General features: G+C 45.3%; 1 protein-coding gene across 1 annotated transcript in view; it reads right to left on the bottom strand.

The window, feature by feature from the left end:
- Positions 1-23,524, bottom strand: part of Tmtc4 (transmembrane and tetratricopeptide repeat containing 4) — a 53,356-nt gene extending 29,832 nt beyond the window's left edge. Inside the window, exons 1-6 of the mRNA XM_013022958.1 lie at positions 23,457-23,524; positions 17,605-17,820; positions 12,835-12,950; positions 10,851-11,067; positions 8,565-8,652; positions 2,188-2,228 (exon numbers count right to left, since the gene is read on the bottom strand). Of these exons, the coding sequence (XP_012878412.1) occupies positions 2,188-2,228; positions 8,565-8,652; positions 10,851-11,067; positions 12,835-12,950; positions 17,605-17,766 (624 nt within the window). The 5' untranslated portion in view covers positions 17,767-17,820; positions 23,457-23,524. The remainder of the gene's footprint in view (positions 1-2,187; positions 2,229-8,564; positions 8,653-10,850; positions 11,068-12,834; positions 12,951-17,604; positions 17,821-23,456) is intronic.
- Positions 23,525-24,059: the final 535 nt, after the last annotated feature.

Below are 24,059 nucleotides of genomic sequence, written 5' to 3'. Positions count from 1 at the left end.
ACACACACACACACACACACACACACACACACACACACACACACACAGGTTCAGGAGACTTTTCAACCAATACCTAAGCACGGAGTGGGTGGCACACTATCATCCAGGCTGCATGGTAGGCTGAGACCTGGACTTGCAGGCTGGTCTGGGCAAAAGTGTTTGTGACACTCTACCTCAATTGGAAGATACTAGACACCAAAAATCATGCCTGCCATCTCAGTCAGGTAAGGAAGAGTAAACTAGGAGGAGAGTGTTCTGAGTGTGGGTCTAGGCAAAAAGGAATATGTTATTTCAAACAGACTCTACAGAAAGGCTGAGTGTATGTGTGTGTGTGTGTGTGTGTGTGTGACTCAAGTGGTAGAGCACCAAGCTTGAAGTCCTCAGTTCAAATTTCAGTACTGGCAAAAAAAAAATAGTGATGAAGTCTGTGGGAACCCAGCTGAAACCCTGGTCACTCAAAAAAGGTGAGCAGGGCTCACTTCTGATGGGACTCACATCTGTCGCTGCCTTTGGCAAAGGGCTCTCCTTCTGAGAGTGGTTTTCACTAGTGGACTTGCTGCTGTGACCACCCGGGCACTTCTCTGGTTTCCTAGGGTCTGTATTCCTTTCCAGTCACAATCAACTCAACACATTCTCACTTTGCTTTGCTTTCTCAGTCTCCTCAGGCTATGATGCCTTTGGCAAAATCCTACTAATCTTTTAAATATCACTGTGAAACCACACCTCTGCCCAGCCAGGCAGTCTAACTTCTGAATTCATTTTCTTTGTTACGTTCAGAACAGTAATTGGTCCTACTGCGGGCCTAATTGCTCCTGTGGGCAGGTGTTGCCACCAGATTCCCCTAGATAAATTTAGGACAAACCACAGCCTCTAAACAATTTAGTACAACAGTCTTTAGTTTGTTATAAACCCTTGGTTCTCTGTTATTTCCCCTGACAGGTTTCTTCTTGTCAGCACTGCTGACATTAGGGCTAGTTGATTCCTTGTTATGGGGGAATTCTACATATTGGATACCAGTAATACGTTCGGGTGTGTCATGGATATGGCCAAATAATACTGATGGGTATACTACTACCAGCTGAGTACTACTGCTCTAAAATGGTAGCCTCATGGAGTGGGGTGTGTGTTGTGGGTGGCAGTTGGGGTGTTCTAGCACTGACACTTGGATCTTCCACGAAATACAGACTCAGGTCCTGCTGTCAGGAGTTCTGAGGATTGCAATCAGCCAGCACCCTTTCAACAAGCTTTCCAGACCATTGGGATGCTCTTCGCAGCTGGCCATAGTACGCTTGCACACAGCTGCTTCACTGGCACCGTGCCTGGCTTGAAAGAGGACTGAAAACTGTACTGACCAAAGCAGCCAGCAGCACCTGACTGAAGGAAGCAGAATCCTTTCCAGGACGCTTCCAGCAGGGGGCCACCTGCCCTTGACTTGAGGAACTTCAGTGATGGAAATGAACTTAAAACACAATCTGTTTTAAAACTTGGAGTCATTAAAGAATATTCTGCCTTATGTCTAGAGCCTAAGCCTGCCTCTCTGAAGTTATTTTCGTAGCTTGGGGCTTGGAAATCAAGCTCTAGTTACAAGATATATACATACCTACATATATATAATGTGTATATACATAGTATGTGTATGTGTGTGTGTGTATATATATATATATATACATATATATATATATCAGCATATTTAGTTCCATCAAGTAAACTAAAGTTTGTAGAAATTAGTTATATGTATGTAACATAATGCCAAACGATGACAATTATAACCACAACAGCTTAAAAAAATAAGCCCATTACGTTATGTATGACTCCAATTTAAATGATTATAAGGTCATGGAAGCCTACCATTTGGGTATTTGCTAACCATCACTAGGAGGTAAATGTTGTCAGACCCTTAAAATTAAAAAAAAAAGTGGCCAAAATAACCTTAAAGGTAACATGTTAATTACCATTAAGGGTATGATTCTGAGAAAGTGCACACAAGTTTGAACAGTGAACAGAGTCCAAACAGTACAACCCAAAGTGACCACAGTTCACAATGTCGCCACCTGCGCAACGGAAGCCCTGGCCTTCTGTCACATAGCAGAGAGGGATGGCCTGTGCCAGGGCTCAGTGTGTGGTTCTCCTCTCGGAACAAGTTCTCCCAAGGATAAGCCAGACCACTTCAGGGTATTCTCATCGTACCAGATTGTACGGAAAGCCTTCAATGAGGATAAATGACTCCACTGAATAAACAGGATAAAAGACAGCCACGTGAAAACTCTAGACCCAGAATAAGGAAGGAGTCTTCATGCTGACTAAACATTCAGTCCAGGTATTCACCAGAGACCATTGCACTCACTGCTCTCTGCCTACCTCAAACTTTTATCTGGATTTGATTTTTCAAAAATCTTTCTCACTCCTACAAGTTGTATTTCTATTCCTTGCCTAAACATAATTTCCTAATGTAATGTTCCCTGCTCTTAATTTCAAAAGCATGGGCTAGTAATTCAGCTAGTCCTATCTAGAATTTAAACCGCTTTCTTCTTGGATAGCTAACTTAGACTTACTGAGATACAAATAACGCCCAGCAAACAGTTTTCCTTGGGTGGAGGAAGTGAGGATTAAAACTCAGGCCTCAAGCCTGCTAGGCGGCTGCTTGGCCACTTGAGCCATTCTCCCAACCCTTTTATATTTTAGAATAATTTTTGGTAAAGCCTTGCAATTTTTGCCTAGGGTAGGCCTTAGAGAGTGACCCTCTTATTTGTGTCTCTAGTAGCTGGGATTACAGTCACATGTCATCAAAACTTGGCAAACAAAGCCTTTAGAGTTATTGAGTGTTCTGGCTATAATTTTATACTTCTCACACCCTAAATAATTTTCAGAAATTGCCTAAATCACACCCAAAAAAATCAGAGATGAAGGTATGGCTTCTTGGCTGAAGTTTCGTCAGTTTTAGTGATCATTAAATATTAGGCATCACTTTTCAAACAGTTGGCAATTTCAGATCAAAGGCAAGGTTTCAACAGTCAGTTATTAACCCAGTAACAGCTTCATTTGCAGAGAAGTACCTCCCACCTCTTCTGTCTTGGAGGGAAGTCATTATTGCTAATGAGTACTTGAAATTTACTTTCTCCCAGTGGAAATGTGGTACAGTATAACACACACATCTGACTCTAAGTCTCTGGATGGAAAACATAATGTATTTTACATTTTTCTATTAATTGCTGAATGAAATTATATTGTTGACATACTGAACTATTAAAGTATATTATTAAATTTCAGCTTATCACTTCCTTTTTATAATATGGTTACAAGAAAATTTAAAGTTACATATATAGTTCTCACTTTGTTTCTATTTCAGAGCAGTGTATGGCCCACGTAATCAGAATCCCAGCTCATAGATAAAGTATGTGTACATCATACATCTGTATTCTACCCCTACCTTTAAAAACATAAACCAATTGCCTAGTTTGGTCTAACCTATTCTCCTATAATTTTTGCCAGATTAACCACTCAATATTTTAGCAAGAGTCATAAGACTAAGCATGCACGTGTGCTTTTTGAGTTTTCCACCAAAATACTTAATGTTTTTAAACTATATAAGTCTAAGGGGTCCTTCTACAAATGTGGAGTCTGTGTTGAAGTTTATGTTAAACCAGGGCCAACCTATGTAATGTCGGCAAAATACTTACAGTACTGGGGTGAGCAACCAAAGTTCATTCCGGTAAAACTAAACCAAGGTACTGGGTATGAGTTCTGGGGTAGCCTAGACTCATATAGTTTTACCCACATACTTGCCTGAATTAAAATTTACTTTGAGTTTTGGTTTATCAAGGTGACTAATGCTAATAATCGCCAACATAAAACATAGCCTTGATGAAGTTGGACTTGTGTTTCTTTGACATTGTTTTTATTACCAAATGACATTAATCATTCTTGAATTTGAAATCTGAAGATTTCAATAAGATGACTGAGTAGATAGCACTAGGCCACCTTACAAATAGTTGGGACTTAATAGTTGGGACTTATATGATTGCTACTTATATACTATCAGTCAATAGTTTCCTTTATTTTCATGCCTAGAAATCTTCCTTATTGTGATATTTTTTGAGATGTAGTAACATTGAATAAAGCTAACAATTTTCCTAGTATAGAAAAATACTGCCAGAAGTTTTCTCACTTTTAATTTAGCCTTTGTATTCTTCAGCACTGTAATATGTCTCAATAGGTAAAAGACTTTTAAAAATATATTTAAAAATTACATTAAGAATATTAAAGTTGGACACCAGTTACTCAGGAGATTGAGATCTGAGGATATGGTGAGAAGCCACTCCAAAAAGACAAATCTAAGAGACTAGACGTAGAGCTGTGTCTCAAGTGGTAGAGTGTCAGCCTTGAGCAAAAAAGCTAAGTGAGAGTTACAAGTCTCTAAATTCAAGCCATAGTACTGGTATACACACAACACACACACACACACACACACACACACACACACACACACACACGATACAAGTTTCAAATTTTAAACTGAGAAGTAACTGTTAAAAGCAGTAAAACTAAATTTCGAGAAGCTGATGTCACCTCCTGTGTAGTTAAGACTTAGGGATTATCTCTGTTCAGGAAAATTTCCCCAAGACAAGAAATTCTAATTTGTACATGGCTCTGCATAAGCACGGCAGGATGTCACCTTTACCCAGAATTCTCAGCCTCATTGTCCAGATTGTTATATTTTAAGCTCCAATGACTCAGGAGAGGATGGGAAAAAAATACCATTCTTAACCATGCTGCATCTCTCATTTTTCGGAAGACCACTCACTGGGCTACAATTACACGCCATCGCACACATCACCAGTTTAAGATCCAGAATGTAGCAGAGATTTGCCTTGATGATGCTTTCCTTAATTCAGTACTGTATGTTAGCAAAGATAATTCAACCCTTTAGGTAAATGGAGGTAAAGGCTGACCAGTGAAGGAAGTGTAGGGAAATAAATAGGTGGATAAATAAATAAATAAAGCAACATGCGGAAAGACACTTGTCAGCACTAACGCCCACAAGTGCCAACAGATGTGACCCATTAAATGAAGCATGTGCCTCAGACTTGGCACTCCTTCCAGGGGGGAAGCTCTCCTTTCAGCAAAAGCAGCACATTGTACAAGTGAGCCCTCTTCACCACCCTCTGCCTGGCATCTCTGCCTAGCGTAACTGGCACGTCATGGTGTGTGTGGGAACTGTGCCACCCTGACAGGTGGCCACGACTCTGAAGCTGCCAGAGTCACACAATGAGCATCAGATTCACATCCAAAAGTTGGACCCAACCAAGCCTGCTTTCATGTGCAGAAGGAAAGTTGAACTTGCCGTCCTCAAATTTGGGAAAATTAAGCATTGGAGGAACCAAAGAAACATGATGGCAGAAAGAAAGAAAAACCTGGCTGCCACCGTCGGCATTCACTCAGCAGCAGCCCCAACTCCATAAAACGTGGGTGTCCAGTAGGATGTGAGTTGGGCGGCTGCCCTGCTCTGTAAGTTGAGTGATTCTAAGTCAAAGAAAAATGAATGACTTAGACTGAAAACACAAAGGAATTACAACTATTTTGTGTTAGGCTAAGGAGTAAGCAGAAAATGCTTAGGAGATTAAAAACAACAGAGATTTGATCTCTCATCTTTGGAATTATGAATTATAGTTTAGTATTAAAATGACTGTCCTTGAAACACAGCAAATCCCTTCCTCAATGGAAGAGACTCTCTGCCTCTCAGTGTCATTCCAATAAGACGACTATTTTATTAGTTTAAAAGGGAAAACCTTTTTCTGATTCTAGCAAGCTTACTATGTATGGATTGTTTCCAATAGGAAATACCAGGCTTTAAAACAGATAAAAATATTGACAAAATATCTCATTGCAAGAATAGCACTGTTTGTTTCAGGTACTCAGAAATAATAAGTAGTGTTAGTGATATAATGACTTAATTATTATTATTTTTTAAATGCAAGTGTGCTGCCTTTACAAGGAAACATGCCTTTTGATTCTGTTGCAAAAGGCCTTGTTTGGAGACATAGTTAAGTACACAAAAGATAAAAGAGAACAAAGAAAAAGAAACCAATAATAACAAAAAGAAAAAAAACAGAAAGAGGCCTGGAAATGGTATATGAGTAGATTTTTTTTTTCATTTTCTGAAATGCTAGTATTCCAGAGCTCAGCACAGAGCTGCTTGCTAATAAACTTAGGCAGTTAAAAATTGTCCAGAGCTTTATAATACAGACACTGTGTCTATAAAGAAACCATAATGAGGTTACTCAAAAAGAGATGTGGTCTCTGAAAGAGCCTTTTAACTAGTTAAATAATTAATTTCAGAGTACTTCAATTTTTGGTCCTTGTAAAATAATATTAAGTCTGTTTCACTGTGAAAACCTTTTTAGAAATTCATGTTTATGTGTAACTAATGCAATGCCTTTATTAAACTTTATTAAACTTTACATTCAGCTCTAACATGTACGGAAATCAAATCTTTAAACAGTTCACTTTAAACATCGAGTGGCATGATGATTTGCATCCCAGGAAATACTAGATTTAAATTATACCATGGCCAAATTTTGCTTCTCTGCTGAACATGAGCAAATATGGGCAAGTGGAACAGGAACTGTCATTGCAATGACATGCATATGTATTGGCCACCTGGATTTTGTACATTTGTACTGACTAGTTCGGGGAAAACATAAATGTGGTTACTCATAAGACATTCCTAACTCCAAATGAACATATAGACACCGAATTCCCAGGAGTATGAAAAGCTCTTCTCTATTAGACCAAGGGAAATTAGAGAGATCAGCCAAGAAATGACTGGTACAAAGATCATAGCCTTCTGTTCTGCAAACATGAAAAGGTGACACTGAGCAAAGGCTGAGAGGTAAGGACAGGAGGACAAAGTTCACAGGAAAGTATGGAAGATGGAGATAGTCTGTTCTTAAGGCATCAGGCTTAATGCAAGCTTTATTTTATTTTTAAAATTTTTTTTGGTTGGTTGTGGGGCTTGAACTCTGGGCTTGGGCGCTGTCCCTCTGCTCTTCAGCTCAAGGAGAGCGCTCTACCGCTTGCGCCACTGTGCCACTTCCGGTTTTCTAGTGGTTTATTGGAGATAAGGGTCTCACAGACTTTCCTGCCCAGGCTGGCTTTGAACCTCGATTCTAGACCTCAGCCTCTCAAGTAGCTAGGATTATAGGTGTGAGATTTATTTTAATCAAAATATACTGGACTGGACTGGTGCTGGGGATGTAACTCAATGGAACCACTGCTTTGCATGTGCAGGCCCTGGGTTCCATCTCCAGCACTGATACAAACAGGAACACACACACACACACACACACACACACACACACACACACACACACACACACACACACACACACACACACACACACCTGTAAGTCCAGAGCCCTGTCCAAACAGGAACTTTTGTCTTTCTAGGTTTGCAAACCCATGGTCTGGTATAAGAAATGCCCTTAAAGTTTGCTTCTGATTAGTTGATGGAATGAACAACATAGGCTTGTAAGTCTCTACTGGAGACCCCATGTACTTATGCCTGAATCAGAATGACTTCTGTATACAGGACTCTGATTTTTCTTCTGGTAATCTCAGTTGGTGGATAATGTATACCTTTTTTTTTTTTTTTTTTTGGTGCCAGTACTGGGGCTTGAACTAAGGGTATGAAGCCACTTGAACCATACCTTCATTTCTGATTTTCTGCTGTTAACTGGAGTCTCACAGATTTTCCTGCCTAGGCTGGCTTTCAAACCTCTATCCTTAGCTCTCAGCCTCCTGTGTAGCTAGGATTTCAGGCGTGAGCCATTAGCACCTGGCCACTGTGCACCTCTTCAGACTTCTAGGCACCCTTTGTGCAAAGTGGAACATTAACAGGATATTTCAGGATTCTTCCAAAGAGCTCTTACTTACAGACAAAGGAGCACACTCCATTTTTCACATGTTTAAAACTGAGCAAAGAAAACTAGAAACACAGAAATGTTAATGAAAACGCTGTGCTTCTAACACAGAGGGTGTGAGTCTGGGGCACTAGATCTCAGGAAGTCACTCTTGTGAAACAACATGTGCTCCAAAACAAGCTCAGGTGCCATGGCGCAGAAGGAACATGCAGGCACACCGAGTAAAGGCTCTCATGGGTGTGGTCCGACCCATGCTAGGAAACTATGGCTAGTGGCTGAGCTATAAACACGTAGGGCATCTAGAATCCAGACTAGTGTCCAATCCCATGACCCAGCCAGAAATGAAACAGCAAAAATCTACTCCAAGTGCTTGGGGTCTGGTGTTGCTTCCTCCTGTGGCTTGGTGCCTGCCCCCTTGATGCCCTCCACCCCAACACTCCCATATCAACAGTTGCATCAGCAGTATTGAGCTATGCGTTATGATAAAGGCAATGGAGTAGACAGACAGATCAAGGACAAATTATACCTCTGACCCATGTTCTCTCATGATCATGAGCAAACAGATCATTTCCCACCTGTTAAAACACTGCTTGACAGGACAACAACATGCAGGCTGAAAATTAAGAAGGCAAACATAATGCTTACTTTCTCTAAATGCTTTACAGTAGCCAAGGAAAGATAACAAAAAGAACAGGGCACACAGGAGGTCTGCACGGCCGACAACACCAGCAACCTTAAAAGAAGGGGAAAAGAAAGAGATTTACTAAGACACATATAAGCATTGCTGCACATTAGAAATACAAACACATCCCTTTGACATATAAAACAAGCAGCCTGCTAGCCTTAATCACTAACGAATGTGCAACAGTGCAATAATTCTGTGGTACTGTCTTACAATTGGCTCTCTTCATTTTGGGTCTGAGACTGCTTGGTAAAGGTGGGTAGGCTTCAACAGTGACTGTGCAAGGTGCACATTAGTGACATGCGCCCAGCAGGTTTTAATGCATTACACCAAGATCTTCCGCATTGGGCCTCTCATGGCCCCACAGAGCGTTTTTAATTGGAAAATGTTATCAGTTCAGAGGCTATGATATTGAAAAAAAACTGCTGGGGCTGGGAAGGTGGCTCAGTGGTACAGTGCTTGCCTCACATGCATGAGGCCCTAGGTTGTATTCCTCAGCACCACATAAATAGAAAAAAGCTAGAAGTGGCATTGTGGCTCAAGTGGTAGAGCACTAGCTTTGAGCTGAAGAGCCTGAGGGACAGTGCCCAGGCCCAGAGTTCAAACCCCATGACCAAACAAACAAACAAACAACTGTTTAGAAGCAAGAAGGATATAAAATGGGAAACATATTTATTAAAAGTCATCACTTAGGCCAAAAAGGACACAAGGATGACCTTTCCAAGCTGCCTCTGCTACCTATCCATTTGTCAGGCCCAAATGGAGTCAATGGGTAAATTGGGGAACAGAGTGAAAGGAAAGAGTCACAAGATGAAAACAGTGGGAATCAGGAGATATCCTACTGAGCGGATGAGTCAGGCTCAAAAAACAAAATACTGTGTTTTCACTCACAAGCTAGATCTCAAAGATGGACACATACATATACATATACCATTTGCATAAGTATATATGGATATGGAAAAACATTAACATGAATATAAGGGATTCTTTACTAGAAGATGAGGAGGGAAGAAAAAATAATAGTGGGTGAAGAATTTTGAAATATATTTGAAAGAGATAAATAAAGTGCCTGCAACTATAAAAACTGAACAAGTGAAACTTCTGAAATTGTATGGGCAGGGGGAGAGAAAGTAGGGGAGAAGAATTAGAGGGGATGAGGATGGTTAGAAGATATTGCAACCATGTGTGAAATGCAACAATGAAATCCCCTAACACTGTACAAAATATAAGCTAATAAAAATAATGAAAGAAAACAGAATTTCCTAACCTTTCTTTCTCCTTTCAGTAGAGACCTGAGACTACAACCAATCCTAACTCACATGGAATCTCAGGTGAGGAGATTTAGTGGAATTCTTATATTAGCGCCAAGGTCCTCGGTCCTCCCAATTTGCTGAAGGAAAAATATAAATTAATTTTCTCTCTCTCTAAATCCCTCATTTACAGGAGTGTCCTGTGAGAGCAATACTGAAGCAGATGTAGGGTGGGGTGGGGAGGGCTAACAGCCTCACTTAGATCCAGAATACATGCAGCAGCAGCTCAGTGGCATAGAGAAGTGGCCATGGGAGGGGCTGAGCTGTCAGGGCTTCCCCTCTACCTCATCCAAGTCAAGGCCGTCCAGAGATGAGGGCCCACAGGGAGAGGCAGAGTGGTTTCCTGAGCAGCTGCGCACATCCTCAGTGTGGACTTCAGAAGCCCAGGACTTAAGTCGATCCCGCTCCTACCTGTGACAGACCCTAAGTCAGTCCTGTACCTACCCTCCAGGGCCACTGCCTCATCTGTAAAGCAGGCTTCTTCGAGATGGACATCACAGCGTTTTGATGACAATCATATCATGAAAGCATTTTGTAAATCATAAAGCTGTCAGCTACCACAGAAAAGCTGTCTCAGGCCCTCTGCTAATGAAGGGCTCTCTGCTACTGACCTTTAGATTCCAAAGCCAGGCAAATTCATCATCATACTTTTAGGGCTGGGGTCGTGACACAAGCTACACAGACACTGTCACCAGAGCTTGCACTATACCTTCAGTATGAAGTCTCCCCAGGGTGGCAGAGAGAAACGTGGCTGACCTAGAAACAACGGACTCAACTGTAAGTGGAGGGTGCTTACGTGTGGTGTACACTGGGTTGTTTACTGTGGAACTCTGGAGCCAACTCAAGTGCTGGAAGGAAGCCCGTCTTAGTGAGTAAGATGGCTCATGGACACTTCGGTTTCTTATACCATTGCAGATGTCACAGGCAGGTGGTACTTACACACTCGGTGTGCACCGGATGGACAGCAAACAGCAGGGCTGCCAGCAGGGATGCTCTGGGGGCCAGGTGCATCCTCCGGCCTTTACTGGTGTACTGCAGACCACCAAACAGCACCGAGAAGACGTCCACCAGGAGGACAGAGATGCTGGCATGTAGGAGGATGTTGACCACATGAAAACCCACCGGGTAGAAGCCGCCAGACAAGTAGTAGTTGATCCTACAGTGGACACAGAATGGTCATACTAGATGCGTGGACGGTGTTCAATGGAACGGCAAGAGCCTGAAGACATGGTGTGAACAGTTACCCACAGAAAGGAGAGTGGAAGAAATGGACATGTTCCAGGAAAAGGAACACTAGAAAAAAAAGAAGCTAGATAATTGTGTGTGTGTGTGTGTGCCCAGACCTGGGGCTTTAACTCAGGGCCTGGGCACTGTGTCTGCACTTCTGTGCTCAAGGTTAGCACTCTACCATTTGAGCCACAGTTCCATTTCTTGTGAGCTAACTGGAGATAAGTTTCACAGTCTTTCCTGCCAGTGCTGCCTTAGAATTGTGATCCTCAGATCTCAGCCTCCTGAGTAGTTGAGATTACAGGTGTGAGTCATAGTGTCCAGCTAGATAATTCTTAAGGTGTAAAAAAGGGAAGCACTTAGGACTGGATATGATGACTATGCCCATAATCTCAGGAGGCAGAGATTGGAAGGATCACAGTTACAAGCTAGCTCTGGCAAAAAGTCAGCAAGACTCATTTCAACAAACAAGCCCGGCATGGAAGCTGACCTGTTGTTCCTGTTATGTAGGAGGCTGCAGGTAAGAGGGTAGAGGTCTGAGGCTGGCCCAGCAAAAGTGTGGGATTTTACCTGAAAAATGACTAAAGAAAAAGGGGACTGGTGATTAGTTCAAGTGGTAGAGCACCTGTCTAACAAATGTAAGGCCTTGAGTTCAAACCCCAAGTGTCACCGAAGAAAAACAGAAAAAGAAGGACTGCATTCCAAATAAGACATGATATACTGTCAGGACTTGGATTTAAGAGTCGTGCAACTTATCCACGAAGTGCTTCTAACATCAAGCTAGCCAGCTTGTCCTCCTCCTCCTCACTGACTGTGATGCCTACTTTTGACCTCTTCTCGGGTACTAGTGATTCCAATTCTCCGTTTCCTGCTTCTCTGAGAGATCTATGCACAAGTATTAGCCCAACCAATAGGTATGAGCAAGAATGTTTGTGCAATAATGAGACCTGTGTGATGTAATCGCTCACTGATTAACAGAGGTTGTTTTTAACTTGTCATTTCTTCACAGTGACTTCTTTTTTTGGTTGGTTATGGGGCTTGAACTCTGGGCTTGGGGGCCATCCCTGCGCTCTTCAGCTCAAGGTGAGTGCTCTACAGCTTGAGCTACAGTGCCACTTCTGGTTTTCTAGTAGTTTATTGGAGATAGGAGTCTCACGGACTTTCCTGCCCTGGCTGGCTTTGAGCCTCGATTCTCAGATCTCAGCCTCCTGAGTAGCTAGGATTATAGGCATGAGACACTGGCGCCCAGCTTTCGTAGTGACTTCTATCTTACTTTTGTTATGGGGGAAAAACCCTTCACAATTTCATCAGAAGCCTCATGTTGCTTTGACACATATCAACTGTTCCCTGGGTGCTAGCCAGGCCTTTAAAGGGTGCATCTCAGGAAAGAAAAAATGTGGAGCACTTAACTAATGTGAGCATTCTCCTTACTCAGGGCTGTGTTAACCTTTTCTGCAGCTTTCTAGTTTTCATCTGTGCTTGCAGGCGTGAGCACTTTGAAATCTTTCCTCAGGACCATCCTCCAGTCTCACTGGGCACATCTCCTGAGACTTGAAATGAGCACGGAATTCTTAGAATATAGGAGTGTCTCTGCCTATGGGAATCGCCAGCTGGTCCCACCACAGCTGATGACACAGCCATGCAAGGTCACACGCAAGCCTTGGATGGCTGTCACCGCCCCAAGCTGTCACCTCACCTGAACGTCAGGACGGTGAGAGGCCGGTAGGACTTGTGACTGGTGTTGCTGCTCAGTCTACTGCCCCAGAAGTCATGATGCCACAGGTCCCCCAGAGGAGTGTCTGCCTGGAGATCCTGCAGGACACATCAGGGGACATTCTGGATGAGGGAGACACAATTCTTTCCCAGACCTCTGTTGAAGCCCTCACCACTCTGACTGAGAGTTCCCGTGAATTCTCAATGCTGCCATTTCTGTGCCAACCAATACCACCTCTCTTTGCCTAGCATGGAGCCAGGCCTCTGAGCAGCGATGCGCTCCTTCAGTTATGTTCTGTATGATAAGAGCCTTGGGTGGCTGCCCTGTCCCCTCTGATAGCTTCCCACAGCCTGGAACAAAGCTGATGTCCTTACAGAGCTGCCACACAGCTTCCACTGGCACATGTAGCTGACTCTGTACTCCTGCCCCACTCCTGGGAGCTTACCACAAAGGCTTTGCACATGGAGGTATCTCTAGATGACCTCAGTTAGCCTTAACGCCCCACAGCTCAACTCCTCCCCTGTTCACATCTTGGCCCTGAAGCTTGCTGACTCCTGAGTGGATCCTGACCCCTTGAATCTGGGCATCTGCCACCTGTCACTCTTGTCCCATCTCCTGTAACTCTGGGCACATTGGTGGCCTATAATCACCACACTATCTGATCACTAGGCTGAGGCTCCACAAGGCCTAGACCACAGGTCTTGTGTACTGGAAATACCAAAAAAAAAGGTATTTAATATATGCTGAATGGACAAGTCAGCTAAATAGGATCAATATCATCTTTTACATAGTAAGATTATTTATAAAAACAAGCCCTAGCTTAAAAGTGTGGTTAAGCTGGGCTCTGGTGGCTCATGCCTGTAATCCTAGCTACTCAGGAGGCTGAGCTTTGAGGATTACCGTTCAAAGCTAGCCCGGAAAGTCTGTAAGACTCTTATCTCTAATAAACTACCAGAAAACCAGAAGTGGCACTGTGGCTCAAGTGGTAGAGCACTAGCCTTGAGGTAAAGAACTGAGGGACAGCGCTCAGGCCCAGAGTTCAAGCCCCACGACCGACAAAAAAAAAAAAAAAAGTGTGGCTAATTTATTTTTTCCATTTTTGATGAGTTAAGTACAACTAGGAGATGAGGGGGGAAATCTTCCATATATTTTTTAAAGATAAAAATCTGTAAATAGTAAAAAAAAAAAAACCTTGCTGCTGAGGTAATGCTAGAGAAGTTTAAAAATGTATCCTTTGTCAGCCAGTCATGAGGGTATGTGCCTGAAATCCTAGCACTTGAAAAGCAACCATGGGAGGATTTGTGATTTAGATGCCAACATGGGCTACATAGCAAGATCTTTTCTCAAAAACAGTAACAACAATAAAAAGCCTATTTTTTTCATTTAAAACAATAAACTAAATGGAAGGCAAATAAGACATTGAGGAAAAAGTAATGAATGTGATTATTAATTTTCTCCTTACAGCAGAAGACTAGGGTATGCAATGCAGTGCCCATTCCAATGGTAAGGATCCCTCTTTCCAGAAGCCAAACTTGCTGTGATTCTCTGAACAGAGGGAATGCTTTGAAGGGGAGCAAGAGTCTCCCAGACCTGCCAGGTTGCTGGACCACCAGGAAGGTATTACGCAGCCAGGAGTGTGAGCAAGTCATGCCACCAGACCATGGCCCTCATCTCTTCACTTGCGATGAGGCTCCAGCAATTGAGCACCTGATAGGAGGGCCTCTGCAGGTGCCAGCTCCCTAACAGAACGGTCTTTAACACACACCAGAATGTGCCACAGAACAGCTGTCAGATACCGGGCCATCTCAAGGAGCAGCAAATGTCCATACTGTACAGCTCAATGCCTGGTACTGACGGTGCTTACTGAACCAAAGAGAAAGTCTTGAGAAGAAGGGACAGAAATAAAGCTGGTTACTGGATAACCACTGCAAGGAAGACTTTTACTTCTACTGGGGATCTGAATCAAGGCACCCCAGGAGCTGGTGCAGTGTTTTGTGACAGACATGGAATCCACCAGCTAACTTAGCAGACTCAGTGACAGAAGTGGCAACCTACCTAACTTCTACATGGTCGCAGAAGGGCTTGTGCAGTGGTGAAGGGTGAGTCAGAGCAGCTCCTTCTCCCTCTCAACAGGAAAAAGCACCCAGGAAGCTCTAAATATTTGATTAGGTGCAGTCTATGTGCCACAGGGTGCATGACAGAAAGGTGGGTCGATTTTTCCTCATGGTTTACGGAAAGAATGAATTGGGTCTGAAACTTTTTCTATTCTTCTGTTTCAAAGAAGATCATAACCTCGTTGAACAAAAAGGCAACTCAGCACAGAAAGAAGAAAGTGTCTGGAAGCCAGTCTTCCACACCGCCAGACTCAGAAACAGCCTGTTCATGACACTGCAGGCAGGGTGCCAGGCAGCGAGACATGACTTCCATTAAGCAGGGGAGGAGAAGGCCGGGCCGGCAAGTTAGCATAAGGGGCACAGACAGGCACTCCAGAAGATACTCAGAGCCAAGAGATGCCTTACCTACTCCCCCTCATACAGAAGGAAGGTCCATACCAGGCATCGCTCCCAACCCCCTACAGAACCCATGTTTCTGCCCTGCGCCAACTGTCTGGAATTTTTTTTAACACTGTTTCCCAACTAACAATTCATATATCCACTCTCACAAAACGAATAACAGAACTAAAACAATAAGGATGAATCTTGGTTAGAAAAGCCAATTCTGTGACTGGCAAGCCTGTGACCCACTTGCTTAGAGCTTGAGTCACCCACAGTCACCTATGACAACTTGAAGGAAAGAACAAGTGAAGCACTTAAAAGTAAAAGTGAACATTAACTGGGGAGGCAGAGGCCAGAGGTCAAGAGGATTACAATTTAGAACAAGCCTGGGCAAAAGGTGCTGCACTACTTGAGCCATTATCACCCCCACCCCCAGCAAAAAGGGCTGGAGGGGTATGGCTCAATTAGTGCAGTGCCTGACTAGAAAACTCAAGGCCCCAAGTTCAAACCCCAGTAGCAACCCAAATAGCAAGCAAGCAACCAACCAAACAAACAAAAAAATGTAAACATCAACTAGTATGGTGGTACATGGCCAGCACTGGAAGATTGGGGTAGGAGGCTCACTAGGTCAAGGCCAACAGGGGATACACAGTATGTTTCAGGCCAGCCTGGGACTTTGAAACAGCCACAGTTTCAAAGAAAACAAAAGAGAAGGAAAAGAAAAAGCTAAGCATTTATCAATAGTGCTGTTCCTGCCATCAAAAACACAAATAAAATACCTGCAAACACTCATCTCCCAACATGCTTTATAATTTTCTATGGCATTTTTTAAATATGAAAATAACTTCTTCCTCTTGTGGTAAAAGCCAAAGCTTTAAGTTGTTTTTTTTTTTTTTCTTCTTTTTTTTTTTGGGTCCGGCCGTGGGGCCTGAACTCTGGGCCTGGACGCTGTCCCTCAGCTCTTCAGCTCAAGGCTAGCGCTCTACCACTTGAGCCACAGTGCCACCTCCGGCTTTTTTCTTTTTGCTTATGTGGTACTGAGGAATTGAACCCAGGGCCTCAGGCATGCACTCTACCACTGAGCCATCTTCCCAGCCCCTAAGTTTTTGTTTTTTTTAACAAGCATTCAAGTATAAAGAGCTCCCATGATTACATGCCCTATGGAAAGAGACAGGTGATTCCTTCCTGTTCTCTTCATTGGCTAAGCAGCATGCATAAACTGTTGGTTGAGTGACAGACAGGCTGTCACAAAACCTTCATCTTGTACTACTTCCAAGTTCTTTCTACTCTGGGCCTTCACTGTCTGCCTCTAAATTTCTTAGTCTTTTAGTTATTTGAATCTTTGCCTTTCCTCCCCGCAAAGTACTTTCGTCTTTTCTAACTGGCCATCAAGTGAAAAGAATATGGACTGATGTTGCTGCAACTGGTGAGCAACACTGTCCTGGACTCTCCAAGTTCAGCAAGAGTGAGTCTCTAAACACGAAACCATCAGCAGCTGCAGTGTCCCTGGGAGCAGGCTGCCCATCCCCAGAAGCTGCTGGCAGCTGTCCTCACATTTAGTGAAGGGCAGATGTGGCTGAGAGCACACCTTACCCCAGGTGATCATACTCCACCCACCCATCATGGCAGCAAACACAAGAGTTTCTTTCCTTCTTCTTCTTTTTTGGGCGGAGGAAAGGGACAACTACTTTGGAATTTTTCATAAAACTTGAAATACTCAATTAGAATATCTGACATACATTTGTCTTGAAATCTTAGAAGATCAGTCTTTCTGTAACAAGTATTAGGCAGGGGAGGTTGACCATAGACACTAAATTATGGAGATGATACAAAAAAAAGAGACAGAGATAGAGACAGAAAGAAAGGAAATGCATAGCACAGCTAGGGACCCAAAGAAATTCTTGGCCCAAATCTAATAAAGAATCCTACACTAAATCAGGCCTTAGTGGCTCACACTTGTAAACCTAGCTACTCATGAGGTGGAGATCTGAAAATCGTGGTTCGAAGCCAAACCTGGGCAGACAAATCTGAAGCTCTTATCTCTAATTAACCAACAAAAAGCTAGAAGTGGAGGTATCATTTAAGTGGTAGTGTCAGCCTTGAGCAAAAAAACTAAGTGAGAGCATGAGGGCCTGAGTTCTAGCCCTAGTACTGGTGCAAGAATAAATAAAATAGAGACCCCTATACTAACTTAAAAGACTCTTGAGACTCAGGCAGGTAGGTAAGTATGCTTCCCAGAAAATGTTAAGATACAAACCTTGTTGTTAACAATAGCTTCAGAGTCATCAAAGACAAAATCTCCATCATAGCTCCGTGCAAAACACAAGAGGGAAACTAATCCCACTACTAACTTGGCCCAGAAAGGGGCAAGGACAGAAGATGGGATGATGTGATCCAAATCAGCATCCAGCTCGGCCATTTTGAAAACCACAGGCTGTCAGACTCTGGCTCCAGCATTATGCTGGTTAGAAATCTGCAAGAAAAATAACACTGCATAAATAATCTTCAGTGCATTGTCAGGAATGCTTCTGCAGTAGCGATCTTTACCTTACGCAAGTAAGAGCTAGACAGTAATTTAAGTTGTGGTTTCATAGGATGTCATCATTAAAAATTGTGGAGTTATAGCTCTTAAAGACTTTAGCGGGTAGAAACATCACACAGGTAAATTCCCAAGCCCCATTACAACCTACAGAATTAGTCATGCAGCCATGTGTCTGTGGATCACGCCTATAATCCTAGCTACTCAGGAAGCTGAGATCTGAGGATCTTGGATGGATGTCCGTGCAGGAAAGTACATGAGACTTTTCTCCAATTAACTATCAAAAAGTCTGAAGTGGAGCTGTGGCTCAAATGGTAGAGTACCAGCCTTGGGTGACAGTGCAGGACAGTGCCCAGGTCCTGAGTTCAAGGCCCAATACTGGCAAACACAAAAAAATAGAATCAGATGCCCTTGGGTTAATGGGCTCCATTTTAGAAACAATGATTTAATGGAACTCTGTTATAAAGCTTTAAAAAAGTCAGTGTCAACTTCATCCAATCAAGAAAAATCAGTAAATGTTAATCATGGGTAAGCTGGGCGTCAGGGGAGGATACAGGATATAAAACATTGCCCTGACTCTGATATAGTTAACATTCTGCAGGCTCACTTGCAGCAGGAGGGAAATCTAAGAGGGATATCCTGAGATAAGGACACATGCTTGTGTAATTGGTTCCTGGGTTAGTGGCGCCACATAGAACTGATAAGTTTGGGACAACATTTTGTCCTAGAAAAAGCCGGTCTGTGTCCCAAAGTAGAGGAGGGGAAACTAACAAGCAAAATATTATCATTATTGCTGGTCCTGAGGCTCAAACTCTGGGCCTGGGCACTGTCTGTGAGCCTTTTTGCTCGAGGCTAGTGTTCTATCACTTGAGCCACAGCTCCACTTCTGATTTTTTGCAGTTGAGATAAAACTCTCTTTGACTTCCCGGCTTTGAACCTTGACCTTTAGACCTCAATCTCCTGAGTAGCTAGGATTATAGGCATGAGCCACTGGAATCTGGCTCAAGCAAAATATTTTGTCCCATCCTTGCTAGTAGTTGTATGGATTTGTGCATGACTTTAATCCTACTTCTAGAACTTTCCAAGCAGCGAGAACTGTCTTAACAGCTTCCAGGCCTGTAATTGAGTCACACAAATGTAAATCTGTCTCCATTTCTGCCACACCTTGATAGCTGCTTTCTGTAGATTTGTCAGGACCATATCTGGGTCAAACTGCTCAGTTCCAATCTTGTTTAAGTTTAAGCTCCCTGGATGTTTCTCATTTCCAAAGCAGGGATGAGAGTATCTCTACTTATCGAGTTGTCATGAGGACTGTAATGGATGCTCAGGGAGCCTGGTAATTCTAACTATACTTTCTTTCACAAAAGGGAACAACTTTCTTTGGAAAAAACATCCTGTGCTACTACTGGCTTACAGGTGTCAGGGCTCTTGTCTACCCTACTAAGGGAGTGGAAGGAAACCGTAGTCCCCTGGCCTGGGAGGCTCTAGTAGGTTCCAGATCTTCAAGTGAATACCCTATATTATGAAAATTAACTAGAAGTTAGCCAATAGGAACCTGAGGCCCACAAGCATCTTTTCTATAGCTTTTAGTCTCAGTACAGGTGGAGACGGATCAACAGAACAGGACATGCCATTCTGTGACCACACTGACCCTTTCCAGAGGCAGAAAGTCCAAGTTTACAATTCAGACAAAAGACTGCAATTCTCCATTGAAAATCTCTTGAGCCTTATCACCTGAGGTAAAGCATGCTGGGAGAACCATCCACCTATTTCTGTGGCCTTCTTTTCTCTTTCAGTGAAAGGCTAAACCACTGCTTAAATCCAGATTACAGTTACAAACACAATTCAGGTCACTGTGAAGACCCCAATTACTGTGTTTACATTTCCGCTACAGAAATTGCTCCTGCTGCTTTAAAAAAAAATCAAAAGACTGAATGGTTAGGAAGACACCATGCTTTCACACAGAAGGAATAAAGGTGTTCTTTGATTTGGGAAAACCTACACAGAGGAAAACAAATATTTATACCAATTTTAGGAGAATAACATAGCAGCTGGGAGCTACAAAAGCTTGTATAACTATAGGGGGCTGGTGGCTCACACCTATAATCTGAGCTACTCAGAGAGCTGAGATCTGAGGATCATGGTTTGAAGCCAGCATAGGCAGAAAAGTCCAGTAGAAGCTTCTCTCCAATTAGTCATCAAAAACCCAGAAATAGAGGTGTGGCTCAAGTGGTAGAGTGCCAGCTTTGAGTTAAGAAAGCTAAGGAACAATGCTCAGGCTCTTAGTTCAAGCCTTAGTACCAACATTTGAATGTTTCATAAAAGTTAGCTATGAAATTCAAATAACCTTAAAGGAATACTACCAATTCAGAGAACTGTGCTCCTATGTTAATGGCTGTGTCTCTTCATCTTAACATTAGACATACCAGACTCCTTTTTGCTACTGAAGCAACAGCCAATGCCTATGTACTATAGACTCCATCATCTGCAGGGCTTCAGTAGGTCAGGCCCCCACTGTGGGAAAGTCAACAGATGCCTAAGTCAATCTCAGAATGATTTCCTTCTTGTCTGTGGGGATGGAGTGGAACACGGAGTCTGCGCAGTTTTACCCTTCAGGCCCTCAGCACACTTCTCAGTCTGTCAGGCTCTCTCCTCTTCCCATCCACATCCCTATCCTGCATTTCCTTCTCAGGGGAGTCCTTTATCTCTAAAGCTCCCACTTCTTTGCTGTCACCAAAAATACAAATGCCCTTTTCATTTACTGTTCACACGTCTACCAGAATAGTTCAGAAAATGTCTTGCAATAGCAAATGCCACACACAAAAATCTATAATGTCACTTGTGGTGTCTCACACCTGTTATCTTAGCTAACTGGGAGGCTAAGACTGGGATCATTTTGGTTCCTGGGCTGGCCAGGCAGGCCAAAAGGTTCAAGAGGCTCCCTATGAACCAATAGTTGGGCATGATAGTATGATCCTGTCTCCCGAGCTTCGAGAAAGGCTAATACTAAGAGGCCTGCAGCTGCAGGCTATCCCAGACAAAAAGTTCACAAGATTCCATCGCAATCGTAAAAGTTGGGTGTGAGGATGCACACCTGTTACCTCAGCTATGGTGGTTAGAAAACATAAATAGGAGGATCAAGGTCCAGGTTGGCTCTAGGGAAAAAGTGAGACCCTATCCTCAAAATAGCCAAAGTAAAAAGTGCCTGAGACTTGTCTCAAGTGGCAGAATGCTTGCTTAGCAGGTTGGGAGCAAAGTATCTGGAGACAGACACAAGTGGACTTGGTGGCTGCATGGCCTTGAGCTTCTTAGTCTTCCTAAGAATCATCAGCAACTTGAATACCACTGCCCTCTTCAGAAAGTTCAGGCAGGGATTAAGTGAAGTCCATGTAAGCAGTTGGTTCCCATTCTTGCTATTATTCTGGAGAAATCAGTTCCTGGTACCTAGTCCCTGACCTTCTGTCTTGGGAAGACCCATGTCATGTTTACTTCTTGGGATGGGATGGGCTTCCCACCAACGGCCTGCAACAGCCCATCAGATGACCAGATCATATACCACACATGCCATCCTTGATGAGGCATCTCTGTGTCCTGTACAACTGCAGTGACCCTGATCTTGGCTCCCCTTCCTTCAACAGGACCGTTGATCCACAATGAGGTTTGGCACTCAGGGGAAAGAAGCATATCATGAAACCAGAAGGGACACTTTCTGTGTTTTGCTTGGACCCTAAGTTTCATGTTATTACTCTTCTTTAGGTGCTGTCCAGCGTGGGAACCATGTCTTCCCTGAAAGCCCAGTTCCTTGGCCACACCTGGAAGTAGGTTCACCTGTGGAGGGAGGGACTGGAGAGAAACTTTGCTTTTGCCTTGGTTTTGGCAGTGTTCCATCAAAGTCACTGCCAGGGCTTGGATGGCTATTTGACTTGTGTGCTGGAATTACCAGACCCCTCAGCTATATTTGGAAAAACCAGAAGTCTCTTTAGACCTCAAAATTCTAATATGAAACCTCTGTTTTCAGGGGCTAAGTTAATCAACCATTAATCAAAAGGTCAAAAAGAGCTCAAACAGGGACTCTCCGAAAAGCCAAATAGCACTAAACTGTGAACACACAGACCCAGAGACAGTGGACACAGAAGCCCGGACTTGAAGTAAACAGAGGAGTGAGACCCAATATAAATAATTCATTTTGGGAAATGAGTAGCGGCCACCTAGGGTAGAAGCTTCTTCCATGTGCAGGGGAGGGCTGCTGGCCTCTGCCTGGCCTTTCATTCTCATTAGGAACTATCCATCCACACAGCCAGCTGCCCTCTCCATAAGGCTGAGACGTGACAGTGCCTCTGAAAAATCAGATTTCAAAACCATGATGGTTTCAACCCAGCACCAGGGGCCTGGTAGTACCCCACGGAGAGACAGAACTGCAGCTACCTTGAGTGCCTGAAGCCAAGGGAACCAGCCTATCCCGGCTGGGTTCCTCCAGGCCCGGCTGAACCAAATGATGCCAACTGTGTTGTATGGAGACTGATTTTCTCTTTCCTAATCCACTGATGCGCTAGGGCCAGGACTGCCTACATAGCAAGAGTGTCTGTGTGCGGCTCCCCATTGAATTCCTGTCCCACAAACTTTGCAGCTTGCTGTCTTGTAGCCATTTTCTCTCCCTGCCCACCAGCATCACTTCATCCACCACCTCCACCGGGTGCGAACCGGCCGGGTTAGGAGGGCGGAGAGGGAAGGGGCAAGGAGGGGATCCGGTCACCCTGTATTACTCTAGCTACCCAAGGCATCATCCATATGCTCCGGGAAGAGCAAAGTGTGGATGGATGACTCAGTGGCTCCGCTCGTCCCTCCCCCCCCTCCCCCCGGCTCCCTTCTTTTGTGTGTGGTTAAAATAAGAATACACAGCCCACCGTGGCAACATCCACACCCGACGCCGGGCGGAGTTGGCAGGAGGTGGGGTGGTCGCTGGACCACCCTCCCGGCTTCTCCAACTCCGGGCCCAGGGCGGGAGGGGGCGGCTCGGAGGCTCCCTGCGCCCCGGCCGGCGCCCCCCGCCCTCCCCTGCTTTCGATGCCGGGCAGGAAAGCGCCGCGCGCCCGGAGCGGCGGGGGAGCCGCCCGGTGACCCGGGCAGGCGGCCAGGCTCGCCGGCGTCCCAGCCAGCGCCCGCACCCAGGCCAGCTGGCCGTCCGGCGCGGGGCCCCGAGGCCAAGTGGCCGCTCCGGGGGAGGAGCGCGCCCGCGGGGCCGGCAGGGGTAACCTGGGCCCGGCAGGGGGACGGCCGGAGCTGGAGTCCGGGGCGCGGCTTCGGGGCGCGCGCCCGCTCCACTCCGCCCCTTTGTCCCAGGTGCTAAGCCCCGGTGTGCACGACGCCCGGGCCCCGCGTCCGTGACCGAAGCCCATAGCCAACTCCTCAGCCGCACGGCCGGCCGCAGGAACTGGGCGCCGCCCCCCGGGGCCCTCGCAAGCAGCGGGGCGCGCGGGGCTCGGCTGCAGCGGGGCCCCGCGCGCACTCCGCGCCCAACTCCGCTCACCCCGCGACGCGCTCGGCCCTGCAGGGGCCGCCCGGCGCGTTACCTGTGAGGAGCCCCAACCGCGGCCGCATCTCCCTCCCGCGCGCGGAAACTCCGGCAGCTCCAGGTGCCCGCCCGCAGCCGGCAGGGGAGGGGCCTCCCGCGCGCCGCCCCCCGCCGCGCCCCCCGCCCCCCGCCGCCCGCAGCTCCCCACGCGCGGGCTCCGGCTCACACACCCACTCCGACCCGCCCCCTCCGCCTTCCCATTGGTTATTTCTCCTGTCACTTACGCGCCGAAGCCCGGTTCCTCTTCAACTCATTGGTGGATGAGTGGGTGACGTCAGACCAGAGGGCACTAGTAGGAGGCGAAATAGGCGCCGGGAGGGAAGGACTCGGCTGGGGAGGAGGAAGCGAGCTGAGGGCGCGGGGCCGGGCGTGGCCCGTTAGGGAAGGGGCGGCTCTGGTGTGGCCCGCGCGGCGGGCTGAGGGAATCGGGCGGGCCTCCCGGAGGCCGCGGGTCAAAGGCCGGAGTGCGCGCTCCCCACGGAGGGATTGCGGTGTCCCTGCAGAACTCCTCGAACTCCAGACTTCCCTACCCGGGAGGAGCCTCGCTGAGGGGCGCGGAGAGTGCGTTCCTCCCCACTCCCTCGGCCCCTGCAGCCCACCA

Source organism: Dipodomys ordii, unplaced genomic scaffold, assembly GCF_000151885.1.
Source record: "Dipodomys ordii isolate 6190 unplaced genomic scaffold, Dord_2.0 Scaffold65, whole genome shotgun sequence".
NCBI lineage: Eukaryota > Metazoa > Chordata > Mammalia > Rodentia > Heteromyidae > Dipodomys > Dipodomys ordii.
The sequence above is the reverse complement of the archived record's forward strand: the minus strand, read 5'-3'. Positions and strand labels throughout refer to the sequence as shown.